At 39.5% G+C, this 19,890-nt stretch overlaps 2 protein-coding genes and 2 long non-coding RNA genes across 4 annotated transcripts; 3 read left to right on the top strand and 1 right to left on the bottom strand.

The window, feature by feature from the left end:
- Window positions 1–729: 729 nt before the first annotated feature.
- On the top strand, window positions 730–3,628 carry LOC143123757 (uncharacterized). The gene is made up of 4 exons (XR_012986885.1): window positions 730–847; window positions 1,175–1,275; window positions 1,405–1,478; window positions 2,400–3,628. It is a non-coding gene; the product is annotated as an uncharacterized LOC143123757 (long non-coding RNA).
- LOC143123756 (uncharacterized) lies at window positions 2,196–4,840 on the bottom strand. Its single transcript, XR_012986884.1, has 3 exons — window positions 4,468–4,840; window positions 4,088–4,315; window positions 2,196–2,284 (listed from the first exon to the last, which is right to left on the bottom strand). It is a non-coding gene; the product is annotated as an uncharacterized LOC143123756 (long non-coding RNA).
- Window positions 4,841–11,355: 6,515 nt separating this feature from the next.
- Window positions 11,356–16,025, top strand: LOC143124263 (myelin and lymphocyte protein-like). Its single transcript, XM_076285679.1, has 4 exons — window positions 11,356–11,632; window positions 13,973–14,143; window positions 14,964–15,089; window positions 15,374–16,025. Exons 1-4 carry the CDS (start codon window positions 11,546–11,548, stop codon window positions 15,446–15,448), a joined length of 459 nt encoding a protein of 152 aa, XP_076141794.1. The 5' UTR covers window positions 11,356–11,545; the 3' UTR covers window positions 15,449–16,025.
- Window positions 16,026–16,239: 214 nt separating this feature from the next.
- Window positions 16,240–19,890, top strand: LOC143124261 (myelin and lymphocyte protein-like). Its single transcript, XM_076285678.1, has 4 exons — window positions 16,240–16,522; window positions 17,450–17,617; window positions 18,730–18,855; window positions 19,268–19,890. Exons 1-4 carry the CDS (start codon window positions 16,430–16,432, stop codon window positions 19,340–19,342), a joined length of 462 nt encoding a protein of 153 aa, XP_076141793.1. The 5' UTR covers window positions 16,240–16,429; the 3' UTR covers window positions 19,343–19,890.

The raw sequence follows: 19,890 nt of genomic DNA on the forward strand, positions 1-19,890 counted from the left end.
TCGTGAAAGTTACGGTAAGAACATATATCACTACTGATTTTGGGTGGCGTGTTCCTTTAACCAAAACATTGCAAAAACATGGAGGTGGTCATCCTTAGTTAGCAACTGTTGCCTGGCACAGGTCAATGTAATAGCTACACACACTGTAAAAATGAATGAATGAATTGCTTTAATTTCTTGAAGCAGTCGCCTTAAAAAAATAACTATTATGTTTTCCCCCAAATAAATCAACTACATTTGCGAGAAAAATATTCAGAGAAAATGTTCCCTAAAAGAATTGTGGGAAGTTGCACAATTTCTCGCTGATAAATGTGCAGCCTTTTCCTCAAATATTTTGAACATCTGAAAAACGCCCTTCAGTTGAGATTTTGAAAAGAATGCCTCAAAGACTGACGCCATTGAAGTTCAGCATGGAATAGTAAAAGGTCAAGTATTTTGTTCCTGCTACTTGTGAAAGCTAGCATGAAAACTACTACAAATATACAATTCACCTTTGGCTAAGCCACACCCTAGAATGTAGATTGACCAATCACAGCGCAGCCAACAACGAGCTCCCATAGAGGTCCGACACTTTTTCACATCGCTCCATTGACTTTAACGCAGGCGTCTCATATTTTCGGTCTCGGCAGGTATTTTGATCAAAAATATGGTTAAACGTTGTGCCTGGGGCATTTGTAATACAGATACGCGTTTCCCAGAAAGGTTGGATGGGGGTGTCCGTTTTTTCCCCTTCCCAAAACCGAAGTCAAATCCTGACAAGTGTCGTCTTTGGATTAAACTGTGTGGACGTCCTCACAGTCAGCTAAACCCCTCGAGGATCAACAAGCACACTTTTGTGTGCTCTAAGGTAAATTTTGCTTTTAATCTTACTGTGAAGTTATATGATATACTAGTTAGACAATTTTATGCTGTGTTAGGTTATGATTTCGGTTCTCTAACCTAATTATTGAAGAATCAATGTGCTAGCAAGCAAGCAAGTTTAGGGATAGCTTAGCTATCACGTAAATCAGGATTGTTTTCTTTGACTAGCGGCTGGATGTTAGCAGCTAGCTAACTTCGTTATTAAAGTTACAAACACCTAACGTTAATGTTATAGATACGCTGTGGTAGTTTTTAAGGTGACTACCGCCACCGTGTTGCCACAGTCCAACAATATTTTACATCACTATTTCAGCATTTTGTTAATGGAGAACCAAGTCCCGAATCCCCAAATCCAGTCCCTGCTATTCCTGGTGGAGGAAGTGCAGTCAAAAGTCGAAGACTGCCAACTAAGAGGTAAGAGGTATATTTATATAATTCAATCACAGAAAACATATTACAGCCACAACACAGTATCAGAATAATATCAAACACTTTAATCGATTTTACATATGTATTTATTTGTATGTATCTATCTATTTACAGAGGCATCTCCACAGTATCAGGCTCATCAGTGCAGGACACCACATCAGAGGAGTTGTCCATCGTCATTGAAACAGGTAGGCTACAGTTCATGTGACTGTTGTGGACTGTCATTGCACATTGTAGGGAGAAAGTGCTCAAAAAAGTACCAGTCAAGTTTATCTTTTATTTTCCTCCACATCTCGGGATCAAAACAAATTCGCTCCAGGTGATAGTCACTTTCACATGACACAAAAAGGTCACACCATGGCATCCCAGTTATCCCCAATTGTCCCATGATTTGGAAGTAATATTCGTGTGTACGATTGAGCCTGTAGGTGTCATCGCTACCCTTTTTAAGGTACTGGCAATCGGTGTAGCTGATTTTCATTGGACATTTAATTTCGAGTAGTCCATAGGTCTCACTCTCATCACTCTGAACCCTTCTGTCAGGGGATGTACCCAAATAGGGGGCGTTAGGGTTGATGACAAACCCACACACTTGCACATCATTACCAGTGATGACCGCATACTGGGCTGCAGCGGCTGGCTCAAGCTCCAGGCCTCTCTTCATGGCTTTTGTCATGATGCTCTTCTTCTTCCTCTGCATGATGATGGCAAGTTGTTCAAAGTCAGCTCTTCTAGAGAATATTCTTTTGAAGGACGATGAGGTTAGGCGGATAGAGCGGACATGATGCCAGATGTTGTTGCTACTCTGCTGTCTGGTGTTTTTCTCAAGTGCCTCTGCCTCAGCCTTTGAGACTACTATGGTACTGAACCTTTCCATCTGCACTTCATTAAGGACAGTACAGAAAGAGCCTGGCTGTGGTGGCAAAGGGAATGCTGGGAAGTCACTGGAGTTTGATTGGGAGGATGCTTGTGAAGTGTTGTCCAATAGTGGGAGCTGTATGCATTGAAGGGGGAAAAAAACATGTATTATTTACATTATGTTTCTTGTTTTTTTTATTTTTTTTTACTAGGCCTCATTTTATTAATGTCATTGTTGTGTTTTTACACAGAAAACCAGATTCACACAGCAGACCAGATTCCCACAGACCAGATTCCCACAGAGGATCCACACCAGGATCGCACAGAGGACCAAGAAGAAATAAATCAATTAAAGAGGCAACTTGCCGATAAAGAAAAAGAAAATGCCTTGCTGAGGGAAGAGATTCAAACTCACTCATCTCACTCACTCACCCACACCACACCCACTCAAGCTCATTACCAACTCACACCGGAGACTATATCTAACTGCAATGTGCCTGAGTACTTTAAGTACAGCACAGGTTTTAGTTATGATGAGTTCAACAAGCTGTGTGCTTTTTTTAGGATACCCAGTACTGCAACAGATACACAAACACTTAGCCCTGTGACATACCACAGAGTAGATCAGCAAATCAACCTCATGCCTTTAAGACAACAGTTCCTACTTGTGCTTATGAAGCTGAGGCAAAACTTTGATCTGAAAGAGCTGGCCTTCAAATTTCAAATTCCAGAACGAACTGTTAGCACTTTATTCAATTCATGGATTGATTTCATGTATGGTAGGCTAGGCAACATGTCTATTTGGCCACACAGGGACACAATAACACAAAACATGCCTGACAACTACAGAGCAGAGTTCCCAACAACATTTGCTATTCTTGATGGTACAGAGATTAAGACAGAAAAACCAACATCACTGTTACTTCAAAGTCAGACTTACTCAAACTACAAATCTGCCAACACACTTAAATGTCTTATTGCCTGTGATCCTCGTGGTGCCATTATCTTTGTATCCACACTTTACACAGGATCAATCTCAGACCAAGAGCTATTTAGACAATGTGGGATCAAAGATTTACTGAAAGGTCTGCTTCAGTGTGGCTATCTTAAGGCAGGTGATGGGCTCATGGTGGATAAGGGTTTTCTTATTGAGAAGGAGGTAAAGGAGCTTGGGCTTAATTTGAACATTCCCCCCTTTGCCAAATCAAATAGTCAGATGCCAGCTACAGACATTGAGATGACAAAGAAAATAGCCAAACACCGAGTACATGTAGAAAGAGCCATAGCCAAAGTGAAGAAATTTAAAATGGTTTCTGGACGGATCCCTAATGTCAGACTTGGAAACATAAATCAGATATGGTTTGTGGTCTGTATGCTGTCCAATTTCCAGCCGAACATTATAAAAGCATAGGATACAGCACAATGATCTGTCTACACACAGTTAAGCTCCTGAATTTGAATGTTTTTTTTTAACATGATAAATCAATTATTGTGTTGTTATTGAAAATTAAATCAAATGTATGTTGGCTATGTGACTGCAATAAAATGTCTTCCTACAAATGATAAGAAATTAGTCATTATCTTTAACAGTTTTACATAATCTGCTTTACCTGGTAGCTCAAGCCACTTCCAAGAGGGTACTTCTCCTGACCTATCACTACATCTATCGGGGGTTTGCTTGCTATGTAGCTCATAGGTGTCCCTGTCAGCTGTCTCAATAACAACAAATCCTGATCTGTTACCTCAGAGATGGCCCTGTGAGATGGAAAAGTCACACATTTCTACGTATGTCAAGTAATCTGAAATACAAAATACATTTCTGCGTATGTCATGTGCTCTCAAACACATAGGCTACATACAAATAAGTTGCTTATGGTGGAGGGACACAATGGGATAGCCAGCCTACATGGTGTTAAAAATCAACATAGCTGTGACTCACCTGTCATTGCGGTATTGGCAGAAGATGGGTCTCCGTTTTCGCTCTGTCTTGGCCCTGGCCACAACGACTGCTGTCACAGGCTGTGGTGCTACTTTAGCACCTCTTGGCTTATGCCATTGTTGGGGTAAGCTTGTGGAGGACTGAACTGGCACAGCGTTTATGTGTTGTGCCTTGCAGAGATCCAGGGAATGGATAAGCCCAATGATGTGCGCGCAAAACCCTGTGGAGCTAACCATAACATCACCTTAAGTTACAGTTTAAGTTGAATAGTCTACCGGTTGTTGATACGCTAGCACATGCTGAATAAATACAACGTATACGTGCGTAACGTTAGTCCGTTTGCTTCGTAATAACGATTTTAGAAGTGAATAGAGACGTACCCAGCTTTGCATGAACAGTGTTGCTCCTTGATATTGTCAGTCCCAGCCTCCGTCTCGATTAGTAGGATATGCGGTGGTTCATTTTTTGACTGTGACCGGTATGCTTTTGCCTCTATTTGGATGCCTTGTTCTTTGCGTTTCACCTGTATGTCCTGAATATAGCCTTCGAACGCATATTGCAGACCTTTTTGTCTACTCCTATCGGACACTTTATTTGCTGCTTTATAAAACTTTGACAAAAGTTCAGCAGGAAGAGCTGTCACAGCATAAGCCATGTTGTTGATAGTCTTACGATAACCAGTCAGAAAACTAGAGCCCAGAAGTTGTCGGACGTAGCAACAGTAACTAAGGGGGGCGGGGCTTAGCCAAAGGTGAATTAAGTAATGTCACATCACAGGTATATATTTTCATACCAACGTGTTTGACCTACTAGGAAATATTGGTGAAGTTAGCTTAACAGTAGCAAGGTCGCTAACGTTAGCTGTAGAAGCTAGCTGCTACTCAGATGGTTGGTAAACTAACCAGCAAGCTAACCTTAACTTCGGTAGGTTATATTATAGCCTTATCAATTTGAATGGCCAAGTTTATAATCATTTATAATACTTGGGACACTCTAAACTGACATTAATATATTATTGGAGTCGACGACGTCTTAATCTTTTTGTAACGAATTTGAAAAGATGGTTGTAATTTTAATAGCCACTGAGGGAATAGCTAACATGCTAGCTGCTAACGTAGCTGGTTAACATTAGTTAGCCAGGATTCCACTGTTCTAAGCGATCTAGTGTGGTGTCAAATGCTTGTCTGGCACTAAGGGATCTGTTGACTGACTAATTAAAGCAGTCTGTCAACTAATTGACGTTTGATTGAACTGAACACTATTTGCTTTTAATTCGGGTTATATATATTTTGCTCGTAGCTAACGTTAGCTGAGACCACCAGGGCATTCTTTTAGGCATTTGTAGCATACACGTGGTGTAAGGTAACTGTTAGTGTTGTTGGTTAAGGTTAGGTGCATTGTCCATTCTCAGTAATAGTATTGATATTAGTTAAGTTTTATTTGGGTTATTTAGCGATTATGTTAACATATTTGAACACAAACACTTCTGTTTGTCTGCGGTTAAAACATTTGGTAGCCTACATGGTAAATGATGTCAGAATGAATTTTGGAAGTCCTTTGCTAGTTAAGTTAGTTGATATACTGCTGATAGTCAATTGTGGTTCTTGTGTTTATATAATTATGGATTTTGTTTGTTTTAACAGGGTTGGCAAAATGCTCATCAAGGTCCAGTACCATGGACTAAAAAAGTACCTCAAACTGCAGCCTGGTTTTTCTTATGAAAGTTTTATTGAAGAAGGTAAGGTTTGATGTGAGCTTAGCTAATACATTTAAAATCCATGTTTGCATGCATCTGATATCAGATCACTTGGCCAGTGGGTGAGGTAAAACCCTTTAGTTGAATTAAATTAACTAAAATTGGAAACTGAATTTCTTAAATTCTTAAAGCAACCCTTTAAGATTAAGTGATATGGAGAGGTCCTCTTCAAACGAAGGAACATCAATCTCCTGGTGCAGGAGAGAACACCTCTGCCATAGGGGATGCAGCAGAAAAGGCCAAATGGGTGAGCATTTAAAATTAAAATCTCACTAGGAGAAATCCTTGTCTGTCCTCCAAATGCGGAAGCCTGGCTTCGTGTTCCGGTGTCAAATCAACGGGCACATTCAATCTTGCAGCACTACACTACTGGCTGAACGTAAGGCATGTTTTTTAGATTCAGCCAGATCTGCTTGCAGATCCAGTGCTGCAAGATTGAACGCGCCCGCTCATTTGACGTTAACGGAACACGAATCTAAGCAATTTTCTTCCTTCGGATACAGGTCTTGTTATAATCTCCCTGTACACTTTCAAAAGTTTATAACACTTTAGTTTGTCTGTAGAGACCCTCACCACACTACCAAGTGTAATCATATTTTGAGCACTGCCAGTGGTTTAAAATAGCGTTTGTTTTTTCAACATGCTTGCTGCCCCCTTAGCTTTCACTGTAGCCTATGCCCATTCAGTGTTGCGGTCTTGCTCAAAACTCCACCAATTAACACAATTTTGCTACCACACTACCATAAATATACCCTAGGTTGTTTGTACTCTTGAGTTACACTTTAATACATCTCCTGTGTTTTTAGAGGGTGCAGGTAAGTTTTCTTTTTACAAGTGTATCACCGTTATTGTTTCTCTTTTACCCATAGATGGTCCAGGAGGTTCTGGAGAAGAGTTCAGGGGGAGAGGAAACAATGGAGGAGTATAAGAGATTGAGCACCTTGACACACTGCACAAGACGGCATCATATCCTGGTCAGCCACATTGTTGAAATGCATGGGTATGTTTTGTTTTGTAATGTGAAAAAACAAAGTAGAAGCATTATTGTGCACATATAGCCTCTCACACAACTTGCCTGCAGCGTGACAAGAAAAACCTAAATTTGGTAGTAGAATTGTTGTGTAAAAACAATTTTGAACTGATGTTTGTCCTTCTTTACACTTCTCTCATCTTCTTAAAGGAACTCTGGATCTCATTCATAGTCACCATTGGGTCCTTGGTTACCTGTCTGACCAAGGCCCCTTTGTCCCAGGATTACTCAGTTTGGCTTGCTTTTTTGCGGAGAGTTGGAGGATTTTGTGTAGATGTTGATGAAGATGATATGTTTGTTATATCTCTGTCAGTCATCTGAATATTTTTAAATGTTTTTTTTAAATGCCCAAGCTATTTTTTTTTTCTCAACGTCCAGGTTTAATTTACACTGAATAAATGCTGTTAAATGAAATACTGACTCTCTAATTCTGTATATACACCACATCCTTTAACATGTATAGTAATAGACTTATTTAAAACATGCATAACTGCTCAAAATAAGTGAGGCAACTATATTACACGTGATTTTACCATGCGATATTAACCAGAAAAAATCAGGGAAATTTCCTTGATTTATTTTCAATATGCTTAATTGCATTGAGATATTTTACAGAATTTGTTTTTGTATACATGAATAATTTAAGTAAATTTCCATGATATTTTAAAGTCTATATTCTTAAAAATAATAGGGTTATATTTTTCCCTAATATTTTCACGTGTAATAAGTTGCCTCATTTTTTTCATGCATTCCTACTGTGTCATTTTTTACAGTGCACTGGCATAAAATACAGTTAAGAACAAAATTATACCTCTGGCAAATATTGATTTAATGTTGATTTTCTCTTAACCAATGTTTGTTCTAACTGAAAATGACACTGTCACATGCCAAAAGGTTGTAATATAATGTGATAGAAACATGGAATAAACATTCATCTTTTTTAACATTTTTATGACAAAGGGCGTGTCCAAAATTATTCATACCCTTTTTAAATAATCAATGGAAACGTCATTACTGCCATAAAAGCTCTCAAAATGGTTCTTATAATAACTTCCAAGCCTCTCCATGTCTCCACAATGATTGTAGAGCCATCACTCTTGCCTTGTGCTCACTTTTTTGATGGATTGAGGTCTAGACTCTGGCTGGGTCACTCTAAAATGTTGACATTGTTCTCTTAACCATTTCTTGCCTTGTTTGGCTGTATGTTTTGGATCATTGTATGCTTTAATGGTCCAATGACGCCTACTGGGGCAGGTCTCTCGGCACACTACCTGATCTTTTCCTCCAGGATCTTAGTGTAGCCTCTTGCTTTAGCATTACCGTTTACTTTGAGAGTGTCATACCATGACATAACAACACAACATAAAAATGTTCAAAAAAGATGAAAACGCTTCTTTTTTTATTCCATGTTGGTCCCACATTGTCTTGCAACCTTTTGGCATGTGACAGTGTCATTTCTAGTCAGAACAAACATATTGATAAAGAGACAATCAACATGAAATCAATATTTGTCAGGGGTATGAATAATTTTGTTCTTAACTGTACATACATGCACCCCTCCTCTCTCTCTCTCTCTCTCTCTCACACACACACACACACAAAACACACACACACACACGGTGTAACCACAAAAACATGAACCAAATAATTACACTTGCTGAAAAAAATTCGAAATTCTCTCCAAAATCCCTTCTAAAATAATCTGGCATGATCTTACACAAGAACATTTCTATATTTAATACAAGTAATGAAACCCCATTGTTCTGAATGTTTGAATTAATATGGGGAATCGTGTCTGTCACATCAACCACTTAAAATGTCAAGTGGTGTAACCACCATTTAAGGAGCAATTTTGTATGTATTATGTCAGAGAATCATGTGACAGGAAATTATGTCATAGAGAAGGACCCTTCAAGACCCCAACTGCTATGAGTCAAGGTTAGCAACTCTCTTAAAGTAACATAATAGTGTTTTTAGGCCATGGCCAGGCAAGCTTAGGTTACATGTCAAATGGTATGACCTTTTAAAATCTTTTATAAATCATAATAATCATAAAATATTCAATTTAATGTAAAAACTGTGTTTAAATATTCACTTAAAGGTGAAGTGTGTACATAGTTGTCCATAATAATGCCTGCAAATTTTGCTTTTAAATAGAAATGTCAAATGGTGTAACCGGTTACACCATTTGACTCTTTTCTGTTTGAGACCAGTTTGATCAGATTCAGGGCCAAGAGTATGTAATTTTAGGTGCCAATTATATTATTTTTATAATTTAAATAGTGACTAACTGTTTAGCATAAACAATAGCTTTAAAAGGGTTTAATTAGATTGCAATTTAATCGATTTTTGAAATGTCAAAGCTTTTCATTTTAAATTTAAACTTCCATAATTATTTTTTAATATTTTATTATGATGTATGTAAACAGTATGTTCAAATTATAAATAAATAATATAAATACATTTATTATATATAAAATGTATCTCTTGTCCCCCAATGGATGCCACTTACAAGCAAGAAAAACTTGTCTCGCCACAGAGTGCATGTGAACGCAGATCCTGCTGTTGGTTGGTTGTTAAGAAATTATCATACCCACTCTTTCACTCACTCTTATTCTCTATCACACACACTTTGGGCCCTAATTTAGCAATATAAAATGCATGGTCACTAGCGAATAGCATAAATACATTTAGGGGTTTGTCCAGTCCACATTCGGAGTGGTTTTGTTATCAAACGTCAGGTGCCTGGCGCAAAAAGGTGGCTCTTATGTTTCTTAATCAGTCATGGGTGTATTTTGGGCTTAACATCCTTTAAACCAATGAGGAGGACATCTGTCATTCCCTTTAACAGCAAGCAGGGCAACTTCAAACAGCGCATCAGTATTTTGATAGTCAGCTGTGTATTTGAAGGAATCTGCTTGTACGCAAGACCGTATGGAACAGGTATTCCACTAAGCCATTCTTTACTAAAACCGAGTAGAGTATAGGCTACACACATCTGCACTTGTCTATTAATTGAACATATAGGCAAAGTGAAACTAACTTCACTGTGGTGTCATAGTCAACGACAAAACAGTTATACACAGTTAATTACTTTCAATATTGACTGACAATGAGTTACCAGCAAAAACATAGCCTGAAAAAAGCAAAACTTCCCCCTATAATGTTCGAATGACTGAATAAATAACCTAAGGACATTTATTCTGCAGAGGAATTGCTGCTTACATCTCGCCTTTCGCTATAGACCAGGCTTTTCTTGGTCAGTGGCATAATGCTTTTTGGATGGTATAAGATAGCGATTTTTAGATCATGTGCCAGACCACACCTTATGTCGGTAATTGCCTATTGCCTATTTTCTGTGTCAATTTCTTGTCCTATTGCTATAAACGTTTTATGGTCAATTGGTGTAACCGATTTATGTCAATTGGTGTAACCAGTATTTTGTCTAAAATACTAATAATGTACAATAAAATGAACATGGATAATGATTTAATACTCTACTTTACTGTAATAATGGTTGTTTAAACCATTTTTACTCAAATGGTCAAAGAATAGACAGAAAACAAGATGTTTACAGCATATGGTCTTGCTCAGTACGATGAAAAACCCGTATAATTTAAATTTAGAAATAAATATAATAAAACATTCTCATAGGATATTACAAAATAAACTAATAATTTCATGAGAGCAATTGCATGAACTCTAGGAGGTGTGAAATATTAGATATTTGTCATTTTTGTGGTTACACCATTTGACAATTGAACAGGCTGTTACTTCTAACTTTTGTTAAAAAATAGCATACACGTCATATTAAATAATATGAATACAACAGAAATACAAAGTATACACTTTAGCAAACCTCAGGCATGTTTTGTTTTAAAGGTTTAAACATATTTTTAATTTTCTCATCTTACCAACCCTTATCTGTCACTGACCCACAAACTCATTTCACTGAGTAAAGTAAAGAGTACAGATTAAAGCTAATCACTTCGGCTAAGAATGTCAGGTGAAAATATTGTGTGAAAGGGGGTGATTATGAACCTTGGAGTAGAACAGGGTGTTGCTAGGTTAATAGCTAAGCTAAGCTAAACACACTCCTAGGTCCTTCTGGGGTTGGGTGGTGTCTTGTCAGAGTGTAAGTTGGTCTGTTAAACATTGCCCTACCTCTCCCTCTTCCTATACACTTAGGTGGTTGATTTGACTTTGGTGACCTGATCTCTCACACTCAGACCCCCCCCCCCCCACACACACACACACAGACACACACATAGGCATGTCACTCATCATTCAGATTTTCATATGACTCGCATGAAAACATCTCATTAAAACACTCCTGCTTTTACACAATAGGCCCCTATGCCAGAGAACACATCGTAACATTGAAATGAAAGGTGGGAATAAAGGGCGTGCAAGGTAAAAAAATGAGTTGGGTGTGTACTATAAAAACGCACAGAGCAGGACAGAAACATCCTCACTTTAGATTATATTGCGTGCATCACACAAGCTTACTAACACATCTAACACTCTTGCTCTCTCTCTCTCACACACATGTAAATACATACACACACACACACTATAGAATTCCTACTTAAGAAAAGGCTGTGTTGAACCTAACCATAATTCACTGATTCACACTCTTCAGCTAGATCAACCAGCATTCACTTTGGGGACTATGGCTTCATCTGTGACTGGCAACTACTTGCCTAAAGGATGTGCAGTGTTCACCACCATGCCTGACATCCTCTTCATCCCTGAGCTTGTAAGTACAGACGGGCTTTCTGATAAGGCTGGTGCTCCTGTTTTGCCATGGACATCTGCCAATCTCTGACTGGCTGATAAATTAAATGATTAAATGCTTTGTCTGATGGCAGCTTGGACTAGGTTCAAAATGGGTTTCACGCGCCAGAGAGCAAGGTGGGAAGTGGAGTGTGTTGTGTTGTGTGTGTGTTTGTGCGTGTGTGTGTGTGTGTGTGTGTGTGTGTGTGTGTATGTGTGTGTGTGTACTGCTTTTGTAAAAAATGGTCTGATAGGTTGTGTGATGTTGAGTTAAAGGTTTAAGTGGTGTAGACAAAAGAAGGATATGGGTTGGTTGTTAAATGGTAGGCTTCTGCCCCACTAGTGGTTTGGAGTCATTTCATGTATTTCAGTGGCACAATTAGACTTAGTTTTCTCACTGTTTTAATTACTCTCTGAACAGGAGGAAATCATGCTGGTGAAAAACACACCTCCTCTTAAAACATGGGACTAGAAATGCTCACAGTTTAATGATGATTTTTTAAAGACAAGAAACATTTAAAATGTGGAAATGTGTTTTATTGATGTACCATATGTAACCACTCTGAGGTCTTTGTTAGGTACTCAGTTCGATTCCTGGCATGGCAAAAAGGTAGCCGAGCTAACGTCAGACCTCATCTCATTGAGATGGGGTCTGGGAACTACAAGATCATTTTCTCATATTTGAAATGTTGTTTACGAATGCCCAGAGCCGTTTATTGGGCGCTACGAATGTCTTTCAAATGCGTCTGTACGTAGCTCATAACCGCTTCAGTGTGTCGTCATCGTCTTGCTGTCCCCCCTCCGTTCTGTGATTGGTTCCTTCGTTGAGGTGTAAAACGAAGTCCATGGAATCCAGGCTGCCTAGCAGCGTGAAATAAAATCGCGTGCAAGGCAGCATGGGAAAACCCAGGCTAGCAAAAAGGCATAACTTATAAAGTACAATGAGGTGATATACCCACATCCTTACATGATCACAAGGAAAATTAATTTATCCTATTGCCCTTTCTTCATTTGTTTTGTTTGATATTGCCTCATCTAACTCAAGGAAGTAAAAAAAACATGTAGGTGCAGGGCAAATATACTCAGTACTCACACATACTAATGTCTTATTAAAAGCAAATTAATTAGAATAACTTTGGTGCCAGATCAGCTCATGTTAGGATTTTGAATGGGGCACTGAATCTCATAATAGTTCTGAGAGGGCAACACACATAGGATTGATTGCTCCACACCTCCAATCAAGCCTGTATGTTTGAGCTGAAATATTTTCTTTGTGGACAAAACTGTGCACGTTATGTTTTACAGGCCTCCTTAATGTGGCCTCCCTGTTATGTGTGTCATTTTGTGGTTACCGTAAGGTATTACTTAAGAGACTGATGAAATACATTTTCAATAATATTTGGTAATTTTTTAGCTTATCATTCACGGATAAACCAGGTGGTGTTGAATATGTTCAGTTCACTGAAAGGGCATTGAAAGAGGCTGGATGATAACATTGTTTGCTCAGTCTGCTGGTTTCAATGTGTTCTCATGAGGTTTGTGCTGTATCATTGCATCAAAAGAAAATCCTGCTTTACAATTAACTGTTTGTCCAGGGTAGAGTCTGGACTCTCAGGTCGTGCCCTACACATGCACATGGGCTTACTGTACACGTGAACACATGTGGTTGCATTATGGTGGGTTTCCCTGTCATCTGACAAAAATGTCAAGTTTTTAGAGTATGGATGTTTATCATTATTGTCATTTTGAAGATGTTTGAAGACCAACTGCCAGCAATAAGGGTGGAAAATGTATTAGCAAATGTGTGTATAAGTAACAACCACTGTATTGTGTGTATTTCATTATGGACAAAAAAAACTGGTTTAACTTGATCTGAATGCAACTTACACATCAAAGCTGCTAGACTTGTTTGACTGCTAATTTATGGTAATACAGCCACTCAAACAGTTGATGCTTGTTCGTGGAAGCAGTAGCGGTTCTAGGAATTTTTTAAGGGGTGGCCAGGTGCGGCACCTAAACACCTAAAATACCCATAAACTTACATTGATAACAAAAATTACAGATCTGCTACTGATTTACCAATGAGCATTAGAAGTCTTGCCTGAACACAGATGTAATGTTGAAATTAAATGAAATATAGCCAAAACAATTTGGCCACCAAAGCAGAGTCAAATAGGGTGGTGTGGGGGGGGGGGGCATCTGTGTGGAAGTTAATAATGGTGTACTGCTACTGCTACATCAGTGACTGTGTTACATCTGACAAAACATCCTCTCTCAATCTCTCTTCCTCTTCCTCTCTCTGTCTCTCTCTCTCTCTCCCCAGATAATTGGCGGACTTGTATGGATCCTGGTGGCATCCACAAATCTTCTCTCTGTTACTGCGAACCCCCAAGCCTGGGTGATGTCTGTCTCTGTCTTCTGCTTCGTCTTCACAACCATCTGGCTCCTCATCTTTCTATTTGGATGCAACAAGGGCGGCATGTGGCCAGGCTTGGTAAGACACGCACTCTATGCTCAGGCAAAATCATTTATCAGGCACTTCTACTGTATCACTGGGATTTACAGCACAGCTCAGAGATACATTGGAACCAGAGGGTTGCCGGTTCGATCACCGACCAGTAGGAACGGCTGAAGTGCCCTTGAGCAAGGCACCTAACCTCTCACTGCTCCCCGAGCGCCGCCGTAGCAAGGCAGCTCACTGCTCTGGGTTAATGTGTGCTTCTGTTCACTGTGTGCTCTGTGTGTTCACTAATCTTGTCCCTATCTGGACATAGAGATGTGTTAAAAACAACTCAAATTGTATTATTTTCAACACATTCTTTTTAAGAGTGCACGGCCCCCTTTTCATACATACACAACATACTGGGTATCCATTTGGCACTGAGTGGATACCCAAAACCGATGAAAAGGGCCATGCTCCTACCACGACAACAACAACATTAGTGACAGTGCAGTCGTTCTGGGTGCGCATTGGCAACTCCATTTTCCTTAGTTGAAATTAGTGTGGCATCAAAATTATTTTTTTTTAAAGTATATTGTTTTGGCCTTTTTATGCCTTTAATGACAACACAGTGTAGAATGACAGGAAGCGAGTGGGCGAGAGAGTCGGGGTGGGATCCGGAAAGGACCACGGGCGGGATTCGAGCCCAGGTCACCTGCATACGGTGCAGGTGCCCCAGCCAGTCGCGCCACGGTTTTTAAACGATTTAAGAATTATTTTTATGGTAAAATAACTAATTACGTGCCAAAGGACAAAAGACTGCAGTAATAGCGGCAAGATTGACCTGCATCCCTTTCTCTTCTCTCCTTCCTAGGACACTGCATATCATGCCATTGCTGCTCTTTTCTATCTGAGTGCAGCAGTGATCCAGGCCTTTTTGACCATCGGGTTACAAGCTCTTTCGTCCACAAATGAATACAAGCTAAACGTTGCTGCTGTGGTGAGATCATTGATTACAGTCTTCTGCTAGATGTTTCTCTTTATGACTGATGTAGTGATAATGCACATTTAAGTTGAGTATGTTGCTATGTCTTTGTGTGTGTGTGTGTGTGTGTGTGTGTGTCTCTCTCTTTCTCTGTGTGTGTGTGTGTGTGTGTGTGTGTGTGTGTCTCTCTCTCTGCATGTGTGTGTCTGTGTGTGTGTGTGTGTGTGTGTGTGTGTGTGTGTGTGTGTGTGTGTGTGTGTAAGTGAATGTCCCCCCTCACCTCAATGCTGTATTTTCAGGTCATGGCCTTTGTTGCCACGCTGCTGTATGTCATCCACACAGTTTTGTCGGCCCTGCGGTGGAAAACTTCCTGAAGGAAAACAACAGATTACCAGAAAAAACAAACCCGTTGCCTCAAACCAACAGCAGCTAGCAACAAATAACAGTCACACATCAATAACAACACAGTCAACAACAACAACAATCATCATGGCAACAGAGACTACCCCTTAAAGGTTCACGCGTAATGCAGCGCTGGCTATCATTGGCTGGCTAAGATTATATTTGTGACAGGTGCTAACATGGGAAAATATGAAAAAAAAAAAAAAAAGGACACAACAGTCAGAGGTTTCTCTTTACTTTTTCTGTACCTATCTGTCAGCAACAGAACTGAACATAAATCTGAAGTGACCCTGAAAAGTCAAATAAACTGCTTACATAACTAATCATTGTAGTTAGATATGAAATCATCTTCATATAATTAATTCCATATAAGTAATTCTATAGGTTCGCATTTTGAATGTACGTAAATAAATTCACACTCCTCAGGAATGTGGCGTAAAAGAATGGTTACTTGCCACTCTTGACGTGATGATGTAAAATGTAACTTAAGATGTAATCAAACGTCAAATGTACTTTTTTTTCAAAATAAAAATGAAATTTGTCGCTATAGTCTCTGTATGAGTATGTCTGTATGCGTGCACCTGTGCGAGCGAGTGGCACCGTGGCAGTGTGCTTGTGAGTATGTATGTGAATGACACCATGCGTGCATGCGTGAAGGCGACAGTCTTGGATGAGGTAACTGTCCCATCTCAAAAATTCATAAGGTATTGCCACAACAAACGCACCTTCCTGGCTACAAAACAAACAAACGAAAAGTTAGCGGACGTTTCAAATAGTTCTCTGTACATAAGATCACACCAAGAAGGTAGGTCGAGGAGCTGTTATTTACGGGGTGTGTCCGGTGGAAGGGACCGTAATGTTAAGGCAGGTTTTTCAAGTCCTTCACTCTGCTGAAAAGACGCACCTGTGGCTCCGTTAGTCCACTCAGATAGCGGACAGAGGAGACAGCGGTCATGGCAGCTGCCACAGCTCAGTCGATGGGGAATTTGCCCAGTGGCCTGGGGATTTGCACCACGGCACCAGATATATTCTATTTACCTGAACTGGTGAGTGCATAGAAAGATAATTGTATACGTTTTCGTTTTTGCTTAAACCATTAGACATTCTCTGTAAGAATGTTTGAATGTTTTTTTAAGTGAATATGGTGTAAGAGGGCTTGTGCCATATGTTCATGGTCCATTTGCACACAAAATAATAAGTCACATAGCACATTGTTGGCATTGGTGAATATGGTTGCATTAGGCCTATCTCAATCAATCGGTCAATCGGCAGTTTCAGTTAACTTCATTTAACCTGCATGGGAATATGATTCTGCTGGACTCGCCCTGTTGCCTCTGAGGTGCACAGGTGTATTTCACACTCGGGTTAAGTAGGCTAGCATAATAGGATCGCTTAATAATGGGACTGTGGCTTTGGGTCATTCAATCCTATGGCTAAATATTCAATTGGTTGGATTATAACATTCAATCATTTTTAAAAAAATCAGAAGTGTGAGGAGTTTCAGTTGTCTACCTAGCAGTATGTAAACAGTACTGTTTCAAGACTTCTTGGTTATCATTGTGGCATTACACACACTCAGGCTTTGCAAGGCAGCAGCTAGATCATTGACCATAGTTATGAGAGGAGAGAAAAGGGTGTGGTTGGATGGCTGATTAGTAGTGCCTCAGCGAATAATTCTCCTTCTCCCACGGGAAACAGATGGACATTTAGAGCAGGTTTGGGATCATGTGTTCACAGCATATAGGTTTTCCTGCAGCCGCTGCTCAGGGAGGATGGGTTTATGTGAGGTCTCCATACAACTGTCTGACAGGCTCCACTACACCAGTGGCATAATGTTCTCTGCAGAGCATCTGTGTTGCTGTTTAAAATGAATGCTTGAGCTATGCTGGCAGAGTCCTCAGCCTGTGTTGTGTGTGTGTGTGTGTGTGTGTGTGTGTGTGTGTGTGTGTGTGTGTGTGTGTGTGCAATGGCAGGTGTTTGGGGGTTTGGTGTGGATCCTGGTAGCCTCCACACACGTGAAGCCAGAGAATCCCCTGGGCTGGGTGATGTTCGTCTCCGTCTTCTGTTTCGTCATGACCTTCCTCTGGCTCGTCATCTTCGCCTGTGGAGGGCACAAGAACAGTGGGGGGTGGGCCACGGCGGTAAGAACTAACACAAGAGCATTCATTGACTTGATGCAGTGGTAGCGTAGTGGTTAAGAAGCTGGGCTTACATGCAGTAGCCTGAAAAGTTGTGAGTTCAATTCCTGGCTTCCACTGTTGAGCAGACTTGAGCAAGGCACTTAACCCCAAGTTGCTCCAGGGACAATGTAGTCCCTTGTAATAGAATTGACATTTGAATGCAAAGTGCCTGCTAAATGAATGAATGTAAATGAGGAAAAGAGATCGAAATAGCTGCAATGTGTGCATCGTCACAAACGTATCATATTGTTTTTTTTATGCACTGTGGTAAGAACTAACCCCACCATGCCATTCATCTCTCTGTGTGAGTGTGAACGCTACATAGTGTATGCATGTACATTGTACATGGTAAAATATACATACATACACATGTTAAAACAAATGTTTTTAAAGCTAAATGGAATGGGAAGAAAGAGAACATAAACCAATTGTTTAAGACCAGGTGAAATCTGTCTGGAGTTGTGGGTGGTCACTTGCTTTTGGGAAGAACTGTTAGATAAGGCCCCGTTTCAGCATATGACAAGGTCCAGCTGACTCACAGCAGCATCTGGAACACAATGAGATTATGAGCTGGCTTGGTTGCTCTGGTCAGTCAGTGACCGCAAAGAATTATTGTTGATAGGAATTCAGCTGGATACACCAAAACTGATGCCATGTCTTGAGGCCTTTAAAATAGTGATGACAGCGATATTTAATTTCATGTTTTCAGTTTTTTAACAATCATTTTGCTCAACACAAATCAGATAGAAACTCTGGTCTGAAACAGCTCTTTTTTCAAGATAGATTTCTCAAGAGTAATTAAAATAATATCCTGACGTTTAAGCGATGTCTGATCTAACGACACCTTCTAACGACACCTTGTAACAAGACACCTGACACCTTGTAACAGTGTGATTCAGGTTAGGTTTGGGGTTCATCTTTTCTTGTGTTTGTGGAGAGCCTTGATGAAGATTAGAGATCGAAATCACTAAGGTGTATGTGCTTCTTCTAAGCCTAGTTTTTAAGTCTTTACAAAGATCACAAACATATATTGTTTTTACTATATACTTTACATATACCTCCTTTGTGTGCAGGACTTTGTGTATCACTTTCTGGCTGCTCTGTTCTACCTGAGTGCCTCAGTTCCTCTCGCCAAGGTGACCCTCGATATGAAAGATGGCACCAACTTCAAGTACTATCAGATCGACATCGCAGCAGTGGTAAGAACCCCAGCATCTCTCTCTCTCTCACACACACAAACACTTTAACTCATTAAGATTGATAATTATTGAAAATGCAAACTAAGTTATGGAAAAGCTTATTTTAATATTACATAATTAAAACTAGGAGGCCTACATTTAGTTTGTTTAGTAGTGCGTTTAGTGTGTAACACGTTATATAAAAGTTATATTCATTGATGTTCAACAGATTGTTCCTGTAAACTTCTCAACAAAATAATGTTGGAATAAAGTTATTTGTGTTAAGAAGAGACACTTAGCATTACCAACTTTATCCTGAAAAGTTAACAAGCCTGAGAAGTCTGTGTTTGTTAATAGAAAATTCTACCTACCATTGACTATATCTGGCTTTTTGGGGGGAATTAATTTGGCGTCTTTTCACATTGGTCTGCAGGTTTTCTCCTACACTGCCACACTCTTCTACTTCATCCACTGTATCCTCTCAGCAATAAGGTGGAAGTCTTTCTGATCAGCATTGCATTGCTCTCAGCTTGAAAAAAAACTCTACAAAACTCAACTCTGGGGGAATGAGAAGAATCTCAAGTCAGTCCTGGAAAAGGGAAAAGATTGCTCACTCTGAATTCTACAAATCTGCAAATCAATTCCATCAGCGGCTTAGAGAGCACTGTTTGTATTATACATACTCCCAAACAGATATAGGCCTGCAAACATAAAATTGTTAATACACAAATGCACTGTAAAAATATCTCTATATTTTCTGTATTCTGTATTCTCTATATTTAACACACACACACACACACACTGTCACTGAATAATTTTTTCACCTGTTTTTATTAAGCATATTCTTGATGGATAGTAAAAAGAAAATTTAGATTTTTATAATCAGATTTTTGTAAAAAAGAAAAATGACACCCAGATATGGCACTTGACTAAACTGAACTTTTATAATGTCAATCTTTATACTGATGGGGTTTGTTTTATACATTTGAACTGTTGGGTATGCATTTTGTCAGAAATATGCTTAACATTATGTTTTAAATAAATGTTTTAAATTCA

The sequence above is a fragment of the Alosa pseudoharengus genome, unplaced genomic scaffold (genome assembly GCF_046254945.1).
Source record: "Alosa pseudoharengus isolate Yale_2024_CS ecotype anadromous, Long Island Sound unplaced genomic scaffold, YU_APseudo_1.1 YU_APseudo_1.1_scf_15, whole genome shotgun sequence".
In the NCBI taxonomy this organism is placed as follows: Eukaryota; Metazoa; Chordata; class Actinopteri; order Clupeiformes; family Clupeidae; genus Alosa; species Alosa pseudoharengus.